General features: G+C 45.6%; 1 protein-coding gene and 1 long non-coding RNA gene across 2 annotated transcripts in view; both read left to right on the top strand.

Moving 5' to 3' along the window:
• Positions 1-23,246, top strand: part of LOC125947643 (uncharacterized) — a 221,550-nt gene that overhangs the window by 163,562 nt on the left and 34,742 nt on the right. The gene's annotated exons all lie outside the window — the stretch shown is intronic.
• LOC119461878 (S-adenosylmethionine decarboxylase proenzyme-like) overlaps positions 1-23,246 on the top strand; it is a 110,229-nt gene that overhangs the window by 62,311 nt on the left and 24,672 nt on the right. The window contains exons 2-7 of the mRNA XM_037723248.2: positions 8,663-8,749; positions 10,701-10,827; positions 12,042-12,116; positions 12,314-12,341; positions 12,404-12,446; positions 15,865-16,105. Of these exons, the coding sequence (XP_037579176.1) occupies positions 8,663-8,749; positions 10,701-10,827; positions 12,042-12,116; positions 12,314-12,341; positions 12,404-12,446; positions 15,865-16,105 (601 nt within the window). The remainder of the gene's footprint in view (positions 1-8,662; positions 8,750-10,700; positions 10,828-12,041; positions 12,117-12,313; positions 12,342-12,403; positions 12,447-15,864; positions 16,106-23,246) is intronic.

Genomic DNA, 23,246 nt, shown 5'->3' with positions numbered 1-23,246 from the left:
CATTGCTTCGCCCTTAGGGCGAAACTGTGACATTTTTTAACTGGCACCATTTGTGATGCCCATGGGCTTGTAGATGGCTGAATGATGTCGTCAGCAAGCATTTGTTTGATTTGTTCACGAATGGCGTCTTGTTCTCTTCGAGACGCACAGTAGGCATGCTGTCGGATGGGTCTTTCGGCGGTTTCGGTTATAATTCTATGCTTCGCAACGGGTGTCTGCTTTCGCCACTCAGTTTCCGTTGAAGCAATAGACCGTACGAACCTTCGCTCGCTGCTGCAGGCGCGCTTGCTCACACCAGCGTTTTGACAGCGGTTGTCTGCGGTAATCTAGTATCATCTATTCACGTTTGCTTGTGCGCGCTAACACCATGCTTGTTAATTCATTTAGTAAGCGAATGTGTACAAGTTTATACAGCCGATTAGACTAAGATCATTACTCCGTATAACTCTACTAATTTGCTATCGCAATTGATGCTTCGCCTTTCGGGCGAAACTGCGACTTTTTCTTTAGATGACGGCGAAGGTGGGAGTTCATAGTGATGTGTGCGCCAGTATCAATAAAAGCCGTGACAGGTGTGCCATCGACTTGAGCATTAAGTAGGTTGTGCCTTGTTGATAGCGTCAGTGACGGATTTTGCAGCGAATCGGCCAATGCACCACCACCTCTAGGTGCCGCATCGTCTAGTTTTCCGGCTGTGTGGGTCTGCGAAGTTGGGGCGGACGTGACTGACGACGTTTCGGGGTGGAGGGATTCCACAAGGTGCTTCGGGCCGGGGGCGTCCAAAGACTGCGGCAGTGACGGGGCACGTGACCAATTCGGCCGGAGCATATCGGTTTGTCGTCCGGTGTGCGCCGTTCACGTGGATTCCGGTACCGGGAATAAAAGGCGGGCTGCGGTAGGGCATGGTCATAGGAGGAATGATATTGGCGTCAGGGCGATTAAGAACTAGCCCCTCCTTGAAAAATGGAGCTGATCTGCTCTCGTTAGTCGCCGCCCGTCATTGACCGTGTCAGCTTTGGGTGTCCTCCACTCGCGCGCAAGAGTGCGGCCACGTATAGTGCGCCGCTGTGTGAGGCGGTGCTCGATTGATCGCAAAGTGATAAGGAAAAACACCTCCACTCAGGATTTCGGAGCCGCTGGCAGTGACCTCGATATTGAGGTCGGGTTTTCCAACCAAGTCCGATGTCTCTGATGCAGGTAGGCTCCAAATTCATGGTTCGGCCAGGCGTATCATCGCCTATAAACTGCACGTATATGTAGCCAAATGTGTACCGGTATGTTTCTAAAGATGGAAAAAATTACAGTATTTCAGTCATGCTTGAAAACACGACCTCGCTGAGCGACCTCCTCAAAGTCGAAATTGTTGACCTCACCTGTCGAGGTTGCACCTCGTTGCGCACCGTTGTTTGAGCAGGGCGGAGAGAAGCATGCCTGAATTCGCGATGAAACGTTTCGTGTGAAACAAATGCCTCCGTTGTGCCTGCAGGCACGAAGGGATTAGCATCGCTTGGATCATTAGCGAGATTATTGCAGGCTTTCGTGTCAAGATTCGGTGAAAACAGCGCCAGTGGGGAAGAAGCAAGTTCTGGTATAGCGCTGTTTTCATCTAATCATGAGCGATCATCCCGCGACAGTCATACTCGCCAATTACATGGCATCAGCAGCGATTGTGAAGCGATCCGTGTGTGTCGGCTGGTGTGGGAAAGGGGGCCGCCTCCTTCGCGGAGGAGGTCACGCGGCCTATCGACCGTCAGAGTGCGCGTCACTTCCGCCCACCGGTCGATGACGGTCACTGCAGCAGAGAGAACGGCGAAAGCATTTCGAGGTGCAAGCTTTTTTTCTCATTCGCGGCAGCTGTCGCGACCTTCGCGTGTAGAGGAGGCGTTATATGGTTGCCTCTCCGTCGGGCGCGCCACTGTTGCCACGTGGTCGCGGCATTGTGAAGCGCGCTGAACATCATGTTGCCGAAATACTACTGATCTGTACTATGTTTTCATTTTAGTTGAGATCAGTGGGAAAAAACAGTGGCCAAAGCGGCGCGTAAATGCACGGGGAGCGTCAAGCTTTTCCGATAAACAGCCGCCAGGGGCGCTGCTGTGTTAAGTCTCGGGACCATAAAGGGCAACTCCGGCGATTTTTCGATGTCAATGGCTCGGAAATTTGCTGAGTGCGTTCTTCTGCTCGCTTCCGTAATTTCTTGAAAACGTCTGGTTTGAGAGTTGCGCACATTTCTTAGACATAAATTTCGTTAATTCCCTCGTACCACCTGCCTTGCCTGCTTCTCAGCTACTTCCCTTTGGCATTAGGCACCACTTCTCCTGGCATTATTTCTAGGCATGTAGGTAACCGCCATTTGCAATGAAATCTGTTTTAGCGTTCTTAAATGACGTCCAATATGCTCAACGTATTCTGTCCAAGAAATTCGTAGCACGGCCTCCTGCGAGAGCCCGCTGTTGCGATGTCAACCCTTCTTAAAGCACATGCCCTTGTACTCAAGGGTCCCGGCGAGGCTGTAGTGCTATTCCATTTTTTTAAATATGCTTGTTGCTCATCTCATACTCGTAGCATATTCCACTTCAGTCACTAATTCCTATATGTTTTAAGCAATTTACAGCTCGTTTTAGGCCTCTATACAGCCATGTCACATGAACCATCAGTCCATTGAGCACTCATCATTACTGCTTTGGCGCTCTTTGGCCACACTTGGCCCTTGCGCCATAAAACACCACATATCAATAAGCAGGGTCCCTGCCAGTGCACTTCTAAACTTTAGTGTAGACCATAGCTAATTTAGATTAGTGACAATTCGAATAAAGTGGTTTTGTTATAATTAGGGGCGTGCAAATATGCAAAACTTTCAAAAAATGAGTTGAATAGTCTCCAGTTCGATTCGGTCTTCGAATCGAATAGACACTTTGTAAAGGCGAATATTTTTCGAGTACTTTTGAAATATTTCTAAACATCACTTGCGCCTAAATAAACATAAAATTCGAACAAAACTATGCTGAATTTTCATCCCCTCAGACATAGTAGAGACATAATACATGAAACTTGCATACTGGAGCAGGCTACTTCCCTTAGGTAGCCATACTTTACATCCTGTACAGCATCGTGCACCTTCTGAAAAGCCCCGTGCATGCGAAGAAACTATACACTTGTTTGCTGCTAATGCTCCATTTGTGATTTTAATAAACAACGCTTCATGTGATTACAAAAACTTGCTAGCTTTAAGAATACTGGAACGTGAACATATTAACTGTGTAATGAAGCTGATGCGCCTCGTGTTTCCGATAGCAGCTCGGAGACGACCTGTGCTGTGATTTGCAAGAGAGCTCGGGCTGTTCGCTGCTGCTAGGCTTATCTACTGCTTCTCACCTTTAATTAAACATCGTTACATTTGGTGGAGATTGCTGGAATCCCTCCAGTCACCCTGGAGCTCCACAATCGTATGTTGCCCACCGACACCAAGACTGACACGACCTACGCACCGACTGAACCCATGGCTGCCCCTGTCACTTGCGCCGGCGTTCTCAGTCAGTGCGACCCGGTCATCTTTAGCAGGACCGGAGAACATGACGTCGAAGACTGGCTATCCTCCTATGAATGTGTAAGTGCTCACAATAAGTGGGACGACCAGAGTAAACTGAATAACGTCGTCTTTTTACCTTGCTGATGTCGCAAACCTATGGTTTAAGAATAACGAATCTGACATTTCGAGTTGGTCCGCATTCAAGACACATTTCACCGAAGTGTTTGGCCGCCCCACTGTCCACTAGCTACGCGCCAAACAGCGTCTACACCAGTGAGCACAGCAACCGGGCGAGACTTTTCCCAGCTATATTGAGGATATCTTCGATCTCTGCAGCCGTGTTAATCCAACGGTGGCAGAGGACGAGAACATCAACCATATTCTGAAGAGTATTGAGGACGATGCGTTTCAAATGCTGCTGGCCAAGAGTCCAACCAGCCACACCTTCAGCCTGTGTCAGAGCTTCGACGAATTGCGCCGCCAACGTAACATCACCCGCCAAAACGTCCCACAGGCTGACTCGGTCTCGGCCGTTGCTGCTGGCCATACCAATCCTTCTGCTCTTGTTCTTCAGGTCAAGGATTTCATTCGCGAGGAAGTGGCTCGCCAGCTGTCGCTGCTCCCTCAGTCAGGAGCCTGCCCCAACACTGACTCCGGATGTGCAACAAGCCATCCGTGCCCAAATATCTGGCGCACTTACCCCTGTTTGCCCGCCAGCTCCTGTGACGGCACCGCTCTCTTATGCCGATTACCCGTCGTGGGTCACACCTCCGCCGCTCAACTATGCTGCCGCGGTCGCAAGGCCACCTCCCCCCCCCTCCGCCTGTTATATTCCGTCGCGCCACCAATGCACCGGGTTCCCCCTGCTCCCGTGCCACAGCAGTCACCCCAGCTTCTTCATCGAGCCGACACGTGGCGCACGCCAGACAACAGGCCTATTTGCTTCGCCTGTGGCATTGCTGGTCACGTTGTGCGCTTTTTGTCGTCGTAACATGCCCTCGAACCGTGACGCCTTCGACCAGTTTCCATACGCGCCACCACATGCCGCCGAGATGCTGCTGAGACCCTTTGATCGCGACCGCCATTCAGACAGTCGCCGTTCTCCTTCTAGGCATCGGCGGTCGCTGTCACCTAGGCGTTGTCGGCCACCTACTGCTAAGGGAAACTGACTTCATCAAACTAAGGCCTCACCGCAGAATGTCATTGACGTCCATGTCGAGAAAGCATCCGCCCAAGCGCTTATCAGGGCCACGGTTTCCGTCATCCATGAAAATCTTTGTTACAAGCTGAAAAAAGTCACGATCTGGCTTGGCACTCTGCACTGCTAGCGCGCAAGGTTTTGGCACGTAAAACCCCAGAAAGAAGAACTGCTAGCGCGCAACGCATTCATTCTGCAGCTGTATGCACCGCCCGTGTGGTCATCCAAGATGTTTTCTACATCAAGATTTAGTGTTGCCATCTTGTTCTCATGATCTCATCCTCGGGTGGGACTTCCTGTCACGTCATAGTGCCATCATCGATTGTTCTCACAGGCAAGTGACTCGCCATCGGTCGGCGCCGACCTCAGTGTTCACAAAGTCTTCATTGATGATGATACTGATCGACCTCCAGAGACGTTGGTGCTTGTGACCTTGTCATCTGCTGCCGTGCCAGACTCAACTGTGGCATTTATGCCATCTGACATGCTTGCTCACCACAAGGACTTATTTCTCCCGTTCGCTGTCCTCACTGTTGGGTCTGAATCCGCTTTGATACCCATCTGTAATCCACCCTGGTATCCAGTGACCATACTGCGCGGTGAGACCTTAGGATTTGTGCAAGCTGTCACGTGTATTGAAGACCTTCACGTTCATGATGGCGCCACCCGTTTACATCTGGACATCATAACTTCTGTCTCATCAACACCACCTTCAGCAGTTTTCGACAATGCCATCGCCGCAGACCTTTCGCCATCTCATCGCACCCAACTTCTTACTCTACTGAACAAGTTCGTTTCTTCGTTCGACTGCAGCGAGCCATCCTTCGGTCACACGACAAGTGTCTCTCATACTATCAACACCAGTTCCCATGCCCCCTTGCGACAGCGCACGTCCCCACAAGAGCAACAATCTATTGCGGAACAAGTGGACGACATGCTGCAGCGCGGCGTCATTCAGCCTTCTCAAAGCCTTTGGTTGTCATATGTCGTTCTAGTGCACAAAAAAAGATGGCACCATTCGGTTTTGTATCGATTATCGCCGCCTAAACAGGATTATGAGAAAAGACGTCTACCCACTTCCTCGGATCGACGATGCTCTTGACTGTCTGCAAGGCGCCGAATACTTCTCGTCTTTAGATCTCCGCTCTGGCTATAGGCAGGTTCTCATGGCTAGGCTGACCGCCCAAAGACAGCTTTCATCACTCCCGATGGCCTGTACGTTATGCCTTTCGGGCTCTGCAATGCTCCCGCTATCTTCGAGCTCATGATTGATGCCATCCTTCGCGGACACAAACGGGAGATTTGCTTATGTTACCTGGATGACATAGTTTTTCTCGCAGAATTTTTCCGACACATCTCGCCCATCGGCATGACGTCCTGACTTGTCTCACTTCAGCTGGCCTACAGCTCAACCTCAAGAAGCGCCGTTTTGCTGCCCGAAAATTGTCTTTGGTCACGTTGTCTTGAAAGACAGCAACCTTCCTGATCCCGACAAGCTTCGGGCAGTTGCCGAGTTTCCGAAGCCCACATCTATCCAGGCCTTGCGAAGTTACATAGGCCTGTGCTCATAATTTCGTCGTTTCATTCAGAACTTCGCCTTTATCATCGCACCCTTGACGGAGCTGCTTACCGCAAGCAAAGGCATTTCCACGTGGTCATCAGCATGCGATGAAGCCTTTGACAAGATACGCGAGTTGCTGACGTCACCGCCAATTCTTTGCCATTACGACCCAACTGCGCCGACATAGATTCACACCGACACCAGTGGTGTCGGCCTTGGTGTGGTCTTGGCCCAACGGAAAGCCCTGAATGAAGAATACGTCATGGCTTATGCCAGCCATACCCTTAAGAAAGCTGAGATGAATTACACCGTTACAGAGAAGGAATGCTTAGCCATCATTTGGGCATTGGGCAAGTTTCGTCCTGATTTCTATGGCCGTCCTTTCAGCATCATCACTGACCATCATGCCCTTTGTTGGCTCTCCTCCTTGAAAGACCCATCAGGCCGCCTCGGCCGTTGGGTGCTTCGCCTGCAGAAATATGACACTCGTGTCATATAACACTCTGGTTGAAAGCATTCCGACGCTGACGCGCTCTTCCGCTTGCCGATGACACCTGATGTGGCTTCTCTTTCCGTTCCTTCTCAGACCTCTGACCCGTCACTATTGACCACTATTGACATACCCTCCGAGCAATGCAAGGACCCATCTCTTGCCCTGCTGCTCGACTACCTTGCCTCTCCATCGGGCGTTTGTTCAATGCGGACGCTACGCCGTCAAGCAGCCCACTTTGCTGTGCGAGACAACACCCTCTACCGCCGCAACTATATGCCTGACGGTCGGAAATGGTTTCTGGCTATCCCTCATCACATGCGCTCCGATATCTGTGCGTACTTCCATGCTGACCCTCAAAGCGCCCACGCCGGCGTCCTAAACACCTTCACAAGGCTGCGTCAACGATATTACTGGCGTGGAATGTATCGGTTTGTCCAGCAGTACGTTCAATCATGCACCGCCTGCCAACAAAGCAAAACTCCCCCACTGCACCCTACTGGCCCACTACAGCTGCTATCATGTCCTGCTCGACCGTTCGACCGCGTAAGCATCGACCTCTATGGCCCACTCCAATACAGCGGATGTGGAAACCGCTGGATTATTGTTACTCATTGAGTTCTATTCTGTTCTCTGTAGAACGTATATATCTATTCAGAATGCTACTATATGCTACTATATGCTGGGTGCCTGGCCATAGAGGCATCGAGGGTAATGTGCTAGCAGACCAAATGGCCACATCAGCTACATCGCACGCTTTTAACTGTACACCTGCTGTTCCTACAACAGATTTGAAGCCTTTCTTGCGAAGCAAACTGAAACCCCACTGGTAACGCTTGTGGGACGCTGAAAGGAATAAGCTTCACTTGATTAAGCCACAGTTAGGTTTCTGGCCCTCTGCAACGAAAACGCGATGAACTGATGTCCTATTCTGTCGCCTCAGAATAGGACACACGTATGGCACCCACAGTTTTTTGCTGACTGGCGATGAATCACCAACTTATGGTAAATGTGGAGAGACACTGACTGTCCTCCACGTCCTCCTGGAGTGTCGGGAAGCCGAAACAGAGAAAGAAACATTTTTCTCTAGCATATCGCTATCATGTCCCTCTCCATCCCAATATTTTTCTTGGCTAAGAACCGCTTTTTAACACCAAAGCAATCCTAGGTTTCTTGAATGACGTATTACATGTAATTAGCCCGATAAATGCATAGGGCATCCTCTCTCCAGAGGATGCCGCCGCTGTGATAGTTTTTTTGTAGAAGCACATGCCTCCATGTCCTTGTGTCTAAAGGGCTCTGTTGAGGCATTAATGCTTCATGCCAATCCTTGCATCTGACATATTTTGTATCATCCTTTTGCAATGCATTTTTCATGTCCATAGTACACCTCATTAGTCATTGTCACGATCTTATTACCTATAGATTTTACGCACTTTACAGTGACAATTTTTAGGCCCCTGGCTATGGGCCTGATTTTTTTGAAGAGTATTCGATATTCATTTCAATTCACTTCTGGCACTATTCGATTCGTATTCGATTCAGTCTTAAAAATCACTTTCGCGCTCTATAGCCTAGGTGTAAATGTGCAAGTGTTCTTGTTACAGCTGTGAAAATCCCTTCGGTGACTATTGGCACCAAATTTTGCTGGGCCCTTAGTGAGAATGGTAAATGGTGCTTCTACATTGTCTTAAGAGTTTAAAATTGGTCTTGCATACGTCCTTTCGAAAAAATGCGCTGTGAATGATCCTTTTCAGTATTTCAGTGTTACGTAGTTGTGGAGAAACTTTGCAGGAATTGTGTTTAACTACAGGCACACAAGGTTCTTATTGTGAGCACCTACGGAAACATGCACTGACTAATGTTTCCCCTCTCTTATGCTAGGGACCACTGGGAGTCACTGCTGCAAGTGGTCAAGTGTGAGATCATCAGCTTCAAGAAGAATGAACATCTTGACTCGTATGTGCTTAGGTATGTCCATCCACAATGATCCACTGAGCCATACATGTGATCTCTCCTAGACAAGCAAGCCTTCATTTTATTTCTAGCTTGCCACAAAGCAAATAGGTGCACTCTCATGCGGTGTTCTTCCCTGGTTATTCCTATGTCGTTTTTACCTACAGTTAGTGACAAATCATGAATGCAGGCCCGCAAAGCACTTGATTCATGAGGAAGGTTACAATGGCCATTAGGTGCTTCTGGAATGGCTGTTGTGAAGAGTTGCTTTGTTCTTGTAATCACTTTGTCAGAATGCAGAATTAAGCTGTGGCAGTACATGAAACAGCCTCCTGTGCAGAAGAAAGACATTGTGTGCAATCTCAACAAAGACAAAAGTTCAAGAGGATCCTTACGAGATGAGAACACGAAAGCGTTTCTTTTGGCTAGGTTGTTGTTACGGAGGGCGGCTGCAGAGTTGTGTTACAAAGAATGGGGCAGTGTGAGAGGTGTGCGCCTACCTAGCCCATAAACGCGGCTGCAGGTTGTTGCTGCAGCAGGCTTTGACGCCGGTTCTGGTGGGAGAAGTCACGTGCTTTCCAGACACGCCTTTTGCGGACGCCAGCTGGGTGTGAGCTTTCGCCAACCTAGCCAAGAAACGGCGTTAAAATTCTTTCCACAAGTGTATCATGTGCCAGATGACTTCCAAGTTGGTGATAATTGTCTTCCACTGTTGTCCTGGGTGACTTCAGGATTCAGTCTTCTTGTACCATCATTGGCCATGTATGTCAACCTGCTGCATGAAATGCATTGCATGTCATTTTTATAAATCCAGAGAAAGTTGCCAGTGCATATAACGCATTTCAAGGTAAGTGAAAGTGTGGCCAGTGCTGATTGCAAGATAAGCACAAGGCAAAGAGCTAAAGCAGCTCGTACATTCAACCAAACGTAATCGGTTCACAACTGAATTGCCACTATTATCTCATCAGTATATGGGCTAGGCAATTCCTTTGGTGCTTCTTTTCAATGCATTTTTTTGCCACCTTTGCTACGGCTGTCAAGTGCTTGTTAACTCATGCACTGGTTTCTCATGTCTTGTGCCTCCATGAAAAGTTGTACCCTCTCTGTTGGTCAGCTGTGCCATCATTGAATGGTGGAGATGGTCATCCTGAAAACATGCCATCATGCTTGGCAAGCCATTTAATGAAGCTTGATGCTATTGTGATTGTACCTTAAGGTCTGTATCATTACGTGCACTGTTAGATGGAGCTCCCAACATAAGAACATGGTAATTCAGCAATTCAGGACGCACCATCGCTGTTGGCAGAGCTGCAAAATTGCCAACTGTTGACACTTTTCTGTAAAGTTTAAGAATTGTAACTCAATCTACAATTCTAGAATGTTGTGTCAGGTTTTACTAAAAGTAAATACTGTTTGAAAAAAATTACGTAAAGGTGTTGAAAGGTACGGCAGTGAAAGATTGCAAGAAGTGCGTGCAAAAGCTTCTGTTGGATGTATTATAAACAAAACAAGGTGCACTGGGTACCAGTGTCTCCATGTGCCAGTGTTCTTCCACATAGTCGGTGATATCACCTTGTCTGATAGTGAAAGAAGTTTATCCAGACAAGTTCTAAAAGCAGGCAAGGTCACTAAGAAACTTCTCGGTTCCAGGTTTGTCGCTACTTGTGTGCTATGCCTACAGGTGTGTGTATCATGCAAAGGGCAAACATTGAAGGTGTGCTGCCTCCTCTAGTTGTCAGCCGAGAAAAGTACACAGTGGCACCACCACATATATTATGATGCAGTGCTTGTGTGTCCAGCATACATCTGTTATTCTCTAGTGAACTCCCACTAGCTGTCTTTGGCTAGTGCCTCAGTACAAGGGTTAACCTTTGCATTTAGCAGTTCCTTTTTACCATGATATCCCATCATCTCTTGCTGGGCAGTGAGTGGCTGTTGAGCAACACAGTGTGTCGTCCTATTTCAGTGAGAGCAGCATGTTTGTGTCCAAGAGGTGCTTTATTCTCAAGACCTGTGGCTCCACCACATTGCTGAATGCAGTCCAGCCTCTGCTCTATATTGTCCAAGAGCTGACAGGCTTCAATGAAGTGCTGGTGAGTAGGTCCATGAGATGCTTTAGCTTGTTTACAATTGTCAAAACTGGTTTGGCAAAATTGGCAAAAATGATTTCAATTTGGCCAACACTGATTCTTAAAGAATAAAGATACACTCACTTACAGGTTTTTATGGCCCTTTTTTTTTTTTTGGACTTGCTCAAATATTCTGACCTGATTGTAGCAGCTCTACCCACTATATAGAAATGTATAACTGCAACTGAAATTTCTGCTGTTGTGTGAATGCTTAATGAATAAACTTTAATAAACTTTAATAATGTTTAAAGAACAGATCATTCTTGCTGTGAACAGAATGACTGTTCATAGCAGCTGTACAGAAGAGTCTGCCAATTTTCAATAAACTGACATTTCAATCGTGAAACAATCTTTAGTGTTTCTTCCACAAGTTTTAGTACTTCTTGGTATTGACTGTAGTATTTTAGAACTTCTATGGTTGTCAGATCTGCTTTAATGACAACAATTTTAATTTGCGTCCAGTTCAGTGAAAAACTGAATTCAAAAGAGTACAATACAGTCGTGGACCGATTTTCAGGGCAACTTTTTTTTTTTTTTTTTTGAGCTTTTGGTATTTTCCACGAAATTTTTCTAGCTTCTTGGCTTCAGCTGTTAAGGTTAAGGTTGATAGGTCTGCTAAGGCAAAGTTAAGCACCCTATCGCTAATGCTCATCAAAACAGTTCATTTATTCACTGCTCTTGAGCATTACAGTGCGACCCACTGCGGTGGGTGTGCCTCACTACGGTGTGCCTCATCAAGTCGTTGTTTTGGCCCCTGAATTCAATTCAGTCTTACAGTGTGAAGAGATAGTATTGCTGCACATACGCAAAAAAGTAATGCAGGTAGCTTCAATGTTAAGAGCATGAAAAAAGAAATGCAAAGCTGAAGCACTGAACTTTGAACGTACTGAGCATGTCAAAGATGGCCACCAATTTGTCATCACTGCACGAGAAAAATGTTTATTTGCATGTGCCAATTTATTTAGTTGCATCAGGCTTTGCTTCATATAAGGAACGTGTAGGAGTCGAGTAAGCATTCAAAGACCTCATCATTTAACCGCATGATTGCATAATTGCTTGCTGCTCTTCTTTGCAAGCATTTCTTTGGTGCTGCTGAACAAAGGTTCACGCAGCAGGTGTTGGTTGCTGTGCAGCTGTTTGTGCCTACATTTGTCAAGTTTGTTGCCGAACTCTTGCAGGATATTTTCTACTCCCGCAAGAACTTCATGAGACCAGAACTGCAAACCAAGCCACATACCAGCTTTGAGGATGAGGTGAGGCTCAAAAATTGGTGCACCACTCACTTCTATCCAAGCTGTTGCCTAGATGCATGCAAGGTAGCATTTGCATATTGGGTTACTCACACGACTTAAAAAGCATATGCACGGCTTCAGCAGAGACAAGGTTTGAGTGTGCACAGAGAAAAACGCACTGGTTGGTGCTGTCGTAACGGTTCTCTCTTCCATGACAGGTTGAGGTTTTGGATCGCCTTTTTCAGGGTAAGTTGACTTTGCATGATGATCTCGTTGCTATGACTGATGTGATAACCTCGTTGCCACAGATGGTGCAGCCTACTGCATGGGCAGAATAAACCACGACTGCTGGTGAGTGCTCTCAGTGCTGCAATGTTGACACGGGTGCCTTCTGGTGGCATTTGTGGCAGTGATGATTGTGCTTGGCAATGCATTAGGGGGTAGGAAATAAATGGCATCGTAATGGGCGCCTGAACGTGGACAATGAAGTAGACGTAGAGAAAATAGGAAAAAAGTGGACATACCTATAAATGCTTGACTATACGTGAAAATGTAATGGGTGCACTCCAAAATGGCTTTTAATAACGTTGAGGAGACAGTTGGCTGAATAACTGCACAGGTACAAGTTTTCCCAGCCACTGTTGCATTGCATATGCGGGCAGCTGCCTCAAATAGACAAGCAGTTAGGCTGTTGCAGGGCTTTTAAATCTGCAAATGATAAAAGGCAACACTTCTCAGTCCTGCAGAAGCAAGTGTGTTGCAACATGATCGCCTGGGACTTCTGAGCAATTTTTGGTTTAGCATGTATGGTGGGGATTGTTGAGCCAGTACAATAGTTTATTGGGACATGTCCAGAAGCACAGCTTCGCCTGACATAGCAGGCAAAGCTGCTACATCAAGCTGCTAAGAAGCACCCATGCGGTCATTCTCAGACACCTCATGCAGGGCCTCAAGGTGTTTGTGACCAACAGTGAGAGCCACATTGTAAATCGTTAGCATAATGTGAGAATATGAGTGATCTTATTACATTTAATTCTGACATTTTGTATCTTGAGACACAATGTATACAAAACATCATGAAAAGCAGCCATAGCATGCTCACTTGGTTGAGAACCATACTGAGTTGGACTGTATGGTACAATAAACCACACCTCCTCAAAGTTTTAAGCATTACGTTTCACATTTATGCATAAATGCCTGAGGGTTGGTTTAAATTGGAGTGAACACAATCCTAGATCAGCACTTCGTAGATTAACAGTCATCAGAAATGTTCGTTATACATGATACTCTGCCTGCTGTGCCTTCAGTATGTGAACATTTGAGAGGCCTTACTGTAAATGCTAGCACAGTCCAATTCTGCATTGAAAAGTTTGTTTTCTTTTCACAGGCTTACAGCCTGCACTGCAACTAAATGTGCCACTGAATAAAGAATTCCTAGGCATATAATACTTGATGGGATCTTGTGTTGCACTGCACCTTCTACAGATTTATCTAGCGTAGCTGTGGTGTTCAGCTTTGATTCCTGGTCATCATTCGATTGGGGGCAGAGTGCTAAGTTACTCGGTCAACTTAAGATCAAGTGAGGTGGCCGGAATTTGATCTAGAGCCTCTGTGTTTCTTTGGGATCAAAACTTGGCAAATGAATTAAACTTGTGTGCATTAACAATAACATTACTATAGTCTATGGGTCAGCAAAACACCTGTTGATTGCACTACTGCAGTTGTCAACTGGTTCCTCCTTACAGCTAATTAGAAAAGGGCACTACAGATGACAACGCACATCAACAGTACTTGAACTAGAGCCAACACTTTTGTCGGGGCAACCGCTGCCAATCATTTGAAGTCCTCCTATTGCACTTTGAGCTCTTTCAAGACTTGTTGTTATGAAGACAAGTTCTTGTTCTACGGGAAGTGGCATCTTGTGCAGATAGATTGTGTGGAAGCTGTGTAACTAAGTGGTGGTAGATTACCACTACTATTAATTGTACTGCTGAGGTTTGCACACTATGGCTAGAAGTAACCACACCACTCTCTTGCATTTGCAAGTTCCATAGGACTGGGTGGCACATTGCTGAACTTGAAGGAAACAGCGCTACAAGACAGGATGGTCATGAAAGTAGACTAACTCAGTGCTGACGAACAACCAATATTTATTGCATCTGAACATTGCATATACTGGAAGTACAATCAGTATATATACTGATTGTACTTGTACTTGTACATATTGTCACGTAGTAGTCCCTGTCGTGGTTTCGACAATATATACTTGTACTATATATATCAGTACAAGGGGAAAGCAACAAAACAAGGTCATAAGATATCACAATCTTGCTCTTCTCCTATTCCTAACCTATGCTAGCAAGTAGTTACCCGTGCATGAACTTACCCGTGCAACTTACCCGTAATATATGCATGTTTGCCAATAAATCTACTACCATGTGATACACAATGCTATTCTTAAAATGGTGCAACACTTGGTTAGTGACACTTAATTGTTAACGAATGCAAAACCATATTCATCTGCAGTTCCAATCCTCTCAGGTTTTTGTATCCAGCAAATAGCCTCCCCCACATATCAATCGATATGTGCATGTACCCGCCATGGTTGCTCAGTGACTATGGTGTTGGGCTGCTGAGCACGAGGTGGCGGGATCGAATCCCGGCCACAGTCCGCATGTCGATGGGGGCGAAATGCAAAAACACCCATGTACTTAGATTTAGGTGCATGTTAAAGAACCCCAGGTGGTTTAAATTTCCGGAGTCCCCCACTACAGCGTGCCTCATAATCAGATCATGGTTTTGGCACGTAGAACCCCATAATTTAATTTTAATTTGATATGTGCATGTTTCTAATATCATTTCATCACCTGCTAAAATTCTAGGCTTCCAGAAACATATGCGCAACTCTCCAAAACATGGCTGCACTTGTAGGACCCCCCCTCCCCCTCTCCTCCCCTCCCCCACCTGGGTGGGGGTGGGGCTTTGGTTCGTGCCAATGGCCCGTCCCGGACAAGGGGGCCACTGTGGAGCAGCACGAACTGAGTTTCTGCGCTCAACACACCAACAGCCATGTTGGTCGTGAGGGACACGAGCCCAACAGACCCTTGGATTGCCTTAATGCAAAAGAGGTCACGTTTCAGTGTACCCAACGACCTCGGGGAAACATGCCGCAACCTTTGAGTGACTGACTGTCACACGGAACTATTTGTTACCTATTACAGAGTGCACTGCCCTCTGCAAGTGGTACTCACGCAGCAATAAACATTGTTATACACCCCTGGTTGTGTTATTCGCCTGAACCCAACATAGCTGCGATTACACGGGTTGGGAAGTACTGTGTGTGTGGCCTCTCACGGAGCATACCCCAACAAAGTTGAAGCATTCTTTGCCTTTATGCGGTGGCAGACGTCACCTTAGTTGTGCACCTCTTCTACCCCTCTCCTTATGTGACAGCACGTCGGAGGTAGCTGCTCATCCATTTCAAAATATTCTGGGTGTCCAAATGTTTCTCGCAGTGTGTTGAAGAAAAATCCAATTTTGATGCTAGAAAACTAAACCGTGATGGAAATTCATACCATGCCATCTACACTTTTTCTCTAAGATACACACATCTCTTGTCTTCTTTTGTTTTTGTTTGTTTCTCAAACTCAATTCAAATGATAAATGTTATGCACGCTTTCTTGCAAAGCCACAAACCTCATTTTCAAAGGAATAAACCGGAATGGTTTTTAGATTGGCAGTTGTAGGCTGATTTACATTGGTTGCGCAGGTACCTGTACACTTTGAACACTCCTCTTGGCTATCGTGGATTTCAAGTGGCTGATCAAACCCTGGAGGTGATCATGCAGGACTTGGATCAGAAAGTGATGAGTATCTTCACCCGGGAAGGCTCTTCAAGTGCCAGGGATGCGACACAGAAGTCTGGCATTGACCGTCTCTACCCAACAGCCACGCTCGACGAGTATCTCTTTACTCCTTGTGGATACTCAGTCAATGGTATTCTCAAAGGGGTACGTACACCTTATTTACTCAACTGCACTGCCTAATGCATATGGTGGCAGCTGCAATTTGAATGCATGCTGCGCCAGTGTTTCTCATATACAAGGGAGGGCATTTATTGCTCATGTCCAAAGAAAGGTTGGACATTTCCCATCATTGGTCAGCTGACGAGAGCATCGAAGTATGGTGACAATATCGAGACTGTTGTGTATCATCCTGTTAAACAATGTGTCCTTCTACAATTGTAAACTTGAGTGCCCAAGTTCAATCAAGTATTGTTAAAAAAAAAAGTCTGTTTCGCTCGAAAGGCGAAGCATCGATTGTGATAGCAAGTTAGTAGACAGCTATACGAAGTAAGGAAAGTATCTATAGGTTTATCAGCCATATAAACTTGTAAACATAGGCATAGTAACTAAATTAACAAGCATGGCGTGCACAAGCAGACATGAACACATCTCTCTCGATGACAGCCGAAACTCGCTGTCAAAACGCTGGAGTGAGGAAGTGCAGCAGCAGCTGCAAGTGAATTCTCCTTCGTGCTGCCTCTCACATCGAGAACTACGCGGCGAAAATAAAGTGTACGGCGGACTCTGTCCCCATTGCAGGCGGCTTTCAAGCTAGGGTGGGCGCGCGCAGCCACACCTAACAGTAGTTGCTGGAGTAGAATGCCCTACCTCCCATCCCCCCAAAGCCGACAGAAGGCAGCGCGCTTATTCCCCGCTTTCCTGCCTTGCGTGCGCAAGATTGAACCGCCATCGCCTGCTCAACCTCGCACGCTTACACTCACAATACAGTATACGGCGTGCAGCGACGATTTTATCGCCCCTGGACTTTATACGGAACCTCACAGCAAGGGCAGAAATGTGCCTGGAGTGTTCATATAATTGCCATCTCAATAAAACAGTCCTGCCAAGGAAATTCATTGTAGAATTAGCCATTGTTAGAGCTCTTAAATCGCACCCTGTGCAAAACATGCCATGGGCCACGTACGTGCTTCAATGCCCAGACGCTGTGATTAGCAAATGCAGAGGCTTGCTGACTCGTGTCACCACTTTTTGACCACAACAGAATATGACCTCTGCACACACTGTAAGCAAACCTAAATAGTATTTTTAATCAGTATAAATTAGAGCACTGCACGGCCCCGGGCCGGCCCAAAAGCCCGGGCCCGGCCCGGCCGAAGCGTTTGTCGGCGGGCTCGGGCCGGGCCCGAGCTTAAAGCCGCGGGCACGGGCCGGGCTCGGGCTTGAGGCCCGGGCCGGACTCGAGCACACGCGACCGTTATGCATTGCATGGTTCAATGCATTCTGTGCCAAGCTGAAGTGACACGTGCGAGATGACTGTCATCATCATCATCATCAGCCTATATTCATGTCCACTGCAGGACGAAGGCCTCTCCCTGCGATCTCCAATTAACCCTGTCTTGCGCTAGCCGATTTCAATTTGCGCCTGCGAATTTCCTAACTTCATCACCCCACCTAGTTTTCTGCCGTCCTGGACTGCGCTTGTCTTCCCTTGGTATCCATTCTGTAGCTCTAATGGTCCATCGGTTATCCATCCTACGCATTACATGGCCTGCCAGATTCATTTTTTCCGCTTAATGTCAACTAGAATATCGGTTATCCCAGTTTGTTCTCAGATCCACACCGCTCTCTTGACTGCATATCTTATCAGATGACTATATCTCATCAAAGAAAATTGTAAAACAGATGAAGTTCTCATTTTTAACAGCGGAGCTGTTTCAGCCGTGCCTAATGTGTCCGCTGAATCCAAAAATGTGGGCCGATCCTGGCAGCAGTGCAGAATAAAGTCCCTATATAAGAAAAGTACCGCCATCCTTTGATAAACGCCGCTTCTCTCTCTCCTGTATCTCCGATTGGACGATGACAGCGCGCGCTTTTCACTTCTTTATATTTTCTTTTTTTCCGTCTCGGAGCCATGTTGAAAGTCCTCTGCGCAGCCGCAGTCTCCGGCGGCGGCGGCGGCGCGCGCCCGGCCTGAAAGCTTCAACGTGGACTTTCTAGGTGCGCCACCGTCGACTTGGCTTTCGCAAGCAAAAAGTAAAGAAAAAAGCAAGCGCTTTAGGAGAGGAGGCGGCGGAGGAAAGAGTAGATGGCGGTACTTTTCTTATATAGGGACTTTAGTGCAGGAAGGGTCCAAGAGCAATGGCACATACACCTGTGAACTAGGAAAGCTGAGCCTGGATATGTCTAGCTAAGAATGGTGGGGACTAATTGCCTATCGATAGGCAATTGATAGCCAATCAATAGCTAGTCGATAATCGATCAATAATCAATAAATTCCCAAAAATGCTGGGGATTACTTGGTAGTGCTTAGCCTAGCCCAAATACGTGGCCAATACCTTACGATAACCAATCAACAGCCAATCAAAAGCTAATCAATGATGGATCACTAATCAATAAATTCGGATAACTTGGTAGTGCTTAGCCTATCCCAAGTACGTGGCCAATATCTTGTAATAGACAATCGATAGCCAATCAATAGCTAATGAATAATCAATCAATAATAAATAAATTCAGGGAAATGCTGGGGATGACTTGGTAGTGCTCAGTCTAGCCCAAAAGCCAGGACTAGCTAGGTGCCCATCATCTCCGCTGTCTCTTTAGCATTGCGCCGCCAGTGCAAGCTACGCAAATTTTTTTTCTTTTCCGCAAAAACGAACATTGTTTCCGCGTAAGGAAAAATAAATTATACAAAGAACCACTCCTCAAACCATTTCCATGTTACCGCTTTTGCGATCGCACTATTATCAGTGTCGATACTATGGCATTATTTTAGCGCTAAGGCCAGTTACTTTTGTGCTTCAATGCATAAAACAGCGTTTTCCTCAAAAAGTTAACTGGAACGCCCATGCATTTCGTCTGACACTTTGAAAATTAATTTCTCGAAACTAGTTCAGTTCTGAGAATTCGTTCCAAGTGGATGCGCCTTGCGAACTAAGTGGCTATAATTCGTAGATTGAAAGATGTTCCGTTAAATAATTAATTAAAAAGTTAATTTGCGTAATTAGGTTAATATTCAATTAGGCCTTTTGACCATCCATTAGGCCATCCATGTCAGAATTAGCTTGGAACTACATAAAACAATTAGCCTTCTTAGAGCGTCATCGCATTAATGCGAACACAAGAAATCTTGAGATATGGTCAATTCCATACTTCAGAACACTCTATAAGCATCAGTCGTTAATACATTACCTACCATTCACTTTGAACAGATACAAAAATGGTGGTAATTTCAGTAAGAAAGAACTCAGCTGACACTTTGGTCTCTTGTAATGTATCTGACGTGATTATTATTCTGCCTTTCTGTATGGTTCTGAGTATATAATGTACATCCTCTTTCGTTTTCTTAGCAAATGTTAATCTTGTAAAATTCAGTCTCATGCTATGTTGTATAGCTGGTGTTGCGTTGTTTTGTATACCTAGTATTGCTATTGTAGTGTTGTTTAAAATGCATTCAGTTAAAACCTTTTTCCAATTCTATTAACTCGCCGTGACGGAAATATTCTTTGTCTTTCCGTTCATAGCTATTTCGTCTATGAGGAGTTCCAGCGACAGCTGGAAATATATGTGAATTATTGTGCATTTGTACACACTGTTTGCTGTACTATTGCCCCGCCTGGTCTTTTGGGTCACGTCAAGCTACATATCTAGCTTTTAATCCAAAATTACCGTCCAGCATGTAAACTGGACAATAAATTGATTTGATTTGATTGATTTCGTCGGACACTTTGAAAATTATCTGGAAACTGGTTTAGTCCTGAGAATTCGTTCCAAGTGGATACGCCTTGCGAACTCGGCGGCTATAATTCGTAGATTGAAAGATGTGCCATAAAATAATTATTTAAAACGTTAATTAGCGTCATTATGTTAATTATTCAATTAGGCATTTTGATTTCTCATGGAAGTAATGGCCGCCTCATCGAGTACTTTAGATCAAGGATTATAACTGTGCTATCTGCCACAGGCAATCTTTAAACATTTGGTTCTGCTAAAATGAAACGCCTTGTATATTTGCATGCCAAATGACATCATAGAACCATATCGTACAAATCAAGGTAAGTGCATGTGCACCAGCGGAAAAATAGCAGCACAGGAAATGGTCGGATTACTGATGTTCCCGTGGGTGAAACAGATTTCGGCCTTTTATTGCTTATAAACTGCAGCTGATTAAACCTCGAGAAGGTGAGGCTGACAGATACGGTACAATCTGTAAGCAAAAAAAAAGAATTTTTTTCTTACAGGCCGGGCCTGGTCATGCACACGCGGGCCCTAGCTAAGCTTAGTAATGAACGCCCGGGCCGGGCCCGGGCTTGGAACCATGGGCCCGGGCCGGGCCCGGGCTGGGCTCGGGCCTCGTAATGCGGGCCCGGATCGGGCTCGGGCCGAAAAATCGGGCCCGTGCAGTGCTCTAGTATAAATCACTGATCAGTATGAGTATCAATTTTCAATCACACATAATCTCTCAGCATCTGAGCAGACTTTTGGAAGTGGCCGTGGTGTATGGTAATGAATGCCCTTATAGAGTAACTTGTTGGTTCACAAATTTAAATGCAGTTTTGTTTGCGTGCATGATGACTCATGTTGTTTTTCAATTTGCATAATAATGCACGACAACCCCATATTTGTGCTGCATTGTGCTAACATTCACTGCAAATGCTTGAGGCCACACAACAGGGATTGCTGACACATCCTGCTGCACAATATCCCAGTTGGCAAGTTTCACTTGCCCGGGATGCCATGTGGGAATGCATCTGAAAAGCAACCTCAAGGGGGAACAGTGTGCAATAGCTTAAAATTCATTAAACGCAGAAGTGATTCAGCGAGCAAGAAGAAAGTTTTTTTTTTTATTGGTTTCCGAAATGTTTCCGACAAACAAAGTAAGCCGACATGTTCGAATAGTGCCATTTTCAAATCCACAAATATTCAAGAAAAATTACCTTGGAATATTGAATCAAGTACCAAAAATTTTGTGCATGTCTACACACTGATATTGGTGAACAAAATGCTCAGGGAGCATGCGTTAAAAGTTAGGAAGATGACAAATATGCACATTTGGTTGCCCATATCGCCATGTACGGTTGCAAGGCACGATTTTATAAGACCACCATCTTAGGCAAATCTGCAAACCACATGGCTCGAGTGGCTTTAGAAGCATTCTTTATACAAAAGAATTCAGCAGTATGTATAAGTGAAGCTTCTGTTTTGCACAGTGCCGAACTGGACTTCTTGAGCTCTGTTGTCTGAGACAGATAGTTCACCTTTTTAGATTTGTTTTTATCACCTTGCATGAGAAAGGGGGCATGACACTTGTGTACGTGGTTCACTTTATAAATCGGAGTGTGTGTCGATTGTAATAAACAGTTGGTAGTAGCGCTCGTTCGCGTCTGTCGTGTCTTCTTCGGGTGTATGTGTTCTTATTTGCGCTATATGTGGAAGTGACCAACTAGCCCAGCAGACAGTCCTTCTAACAATCAAGATCAGATCTGTACAAAAGAAAAAAAAATCACGCATGATTTCTTTGATTAGCCAGCAAAGGGTACCTGCTGATTTGGTGTCTTGTTGATGGATTCTGTGCCAATACATGGCAGGGGGAGAATAAATTACATGGGATTTGAATCATTGCTAATATGCAACCATGCAATTTGTGTGATCACACAGGATCAGCATAGTGGCTTGACAGCTGTGGTACAACCACGCCAAAGTGTGCACGCAAATCCAGGATAGTAAGACATTTCAAATTGCTTAGCTGAGTACAGTCTCCCGGCCACGGTGGTCACATTTCGATGGAGGCAAAATGCAAAATTGCCCGTGTCGTGCCTTGGGTGCACGTTAAAGAACCCCAGATGGTCAAAATTAATCCATAATGAGGATACTACGACATGTCTCATAATCATATCGTGGATTTGGCACATAAAATCACATTGTTAAATTAAAATTAGAGTACAATCTATGGACTGAGTGGTGCTTGTGTAGTACCCGAACTCCATCAGTGCAATGGCAGTCAGTGTAGCACGTGATCTCGCAGTCGATTACTGACTGGTATGAACAAGGTTCTGGTGCAGATCACGCCCAAAAAATTGAGCGACACAGTGTGCAGTGTCTGAAACTTCACTTGTGATTGTACATTGGTTGCAGGCCTATAGAGTTTCCTACAATAATTACTAGAGGGAACTGTAGTGCTGGTGTCTATGCATGGGGATCTACTAGCATGGCAGTTCAACCAGTGATGGTTGGTACATGAATTTGCCTAAACTTGGTCCTTATATGGCTTCGAATGGCTTTGTGACTTTGAAAACTATACATTTCCAACAAATATTTTGGAATAAATAAATAAGTAGACATAAATAAAATTGTCTGCCAGCTGCATTCATTCAGAGGACCTCTAGCACAGAAGGCAGATATTATGACCATTACGCCATAGTTGCAACTTGCAAAATCGAACATCTTTACAAATTTCCTTCGAGCAAGCCAGTGCGTTGAAACACTCGATTTGGCTGTGCACTCAAGAGACAGAATCTCTGCAATTATTAGCGATTATGCATGTTCGCAATCTTACTTAGAAAAGTATAGACTGCTTTGCAGTGTAGGCTAATATAAAGGCAGATGCCGCAGGCATCCCACTTATTGCTGTAGCTGGACGAACGCAGCGCCAGTATTCTAGCGGTGCAGTGAGTGGCAGTGCCGCACTTTGTTGATTGCACAGGTAAGATAAATGAGTTGGTAACTGTATTTTGAGCCACGTGCAAGCCAAAATTTGCTTCATATCCCACATTGTTACCACTGCTCTAGTGGGAGTCATTAGTTCTGGCAGCATTGTGCACTTCCTGATTTCGACTAAATAGGTGCAAAATGGCGAGTCAGAAAAAGTTTGTTATACTATCCATTTATGGGAAATGTTAACTTTTGATGTTACATATTGGTTTCCATGAAAAATTGAAAAATTAACGGGCAATACAATTACTTAGTCATATTGGTTTGTTCGTTATAGTAGTGACAGTTTGTGAAAAGGGCAGTTTGTCATTGTTTGTGCCTCTTGGGATGGAGGAAGAAATCGGCATTTTCGGCACTGAAAGCTTCAAGTTCTCTTCAAAAAAACAAGTTTACAACTATGAGAAGATGCTTTATAACT

Source organism: Dermacentor silvarum, chromosome 8, assembly GCF_013339745.2.
Source record: "Dermacentor silvarum isolate Dsil-2018 chromosome 8, BIME_Dsil_1.4, whole genome shotgun sequence".
Taxonomy (NCBI): domain Eukaryota; kingdom Metazoa; phylum Arthropoda; class Arachnida; order Ixodida; family Ixodidae; genus Dermacentor; species Dermacentor silvarum.
This window is presented reverse-complemented; position numbering and strand designations above follow the sequence as displayed.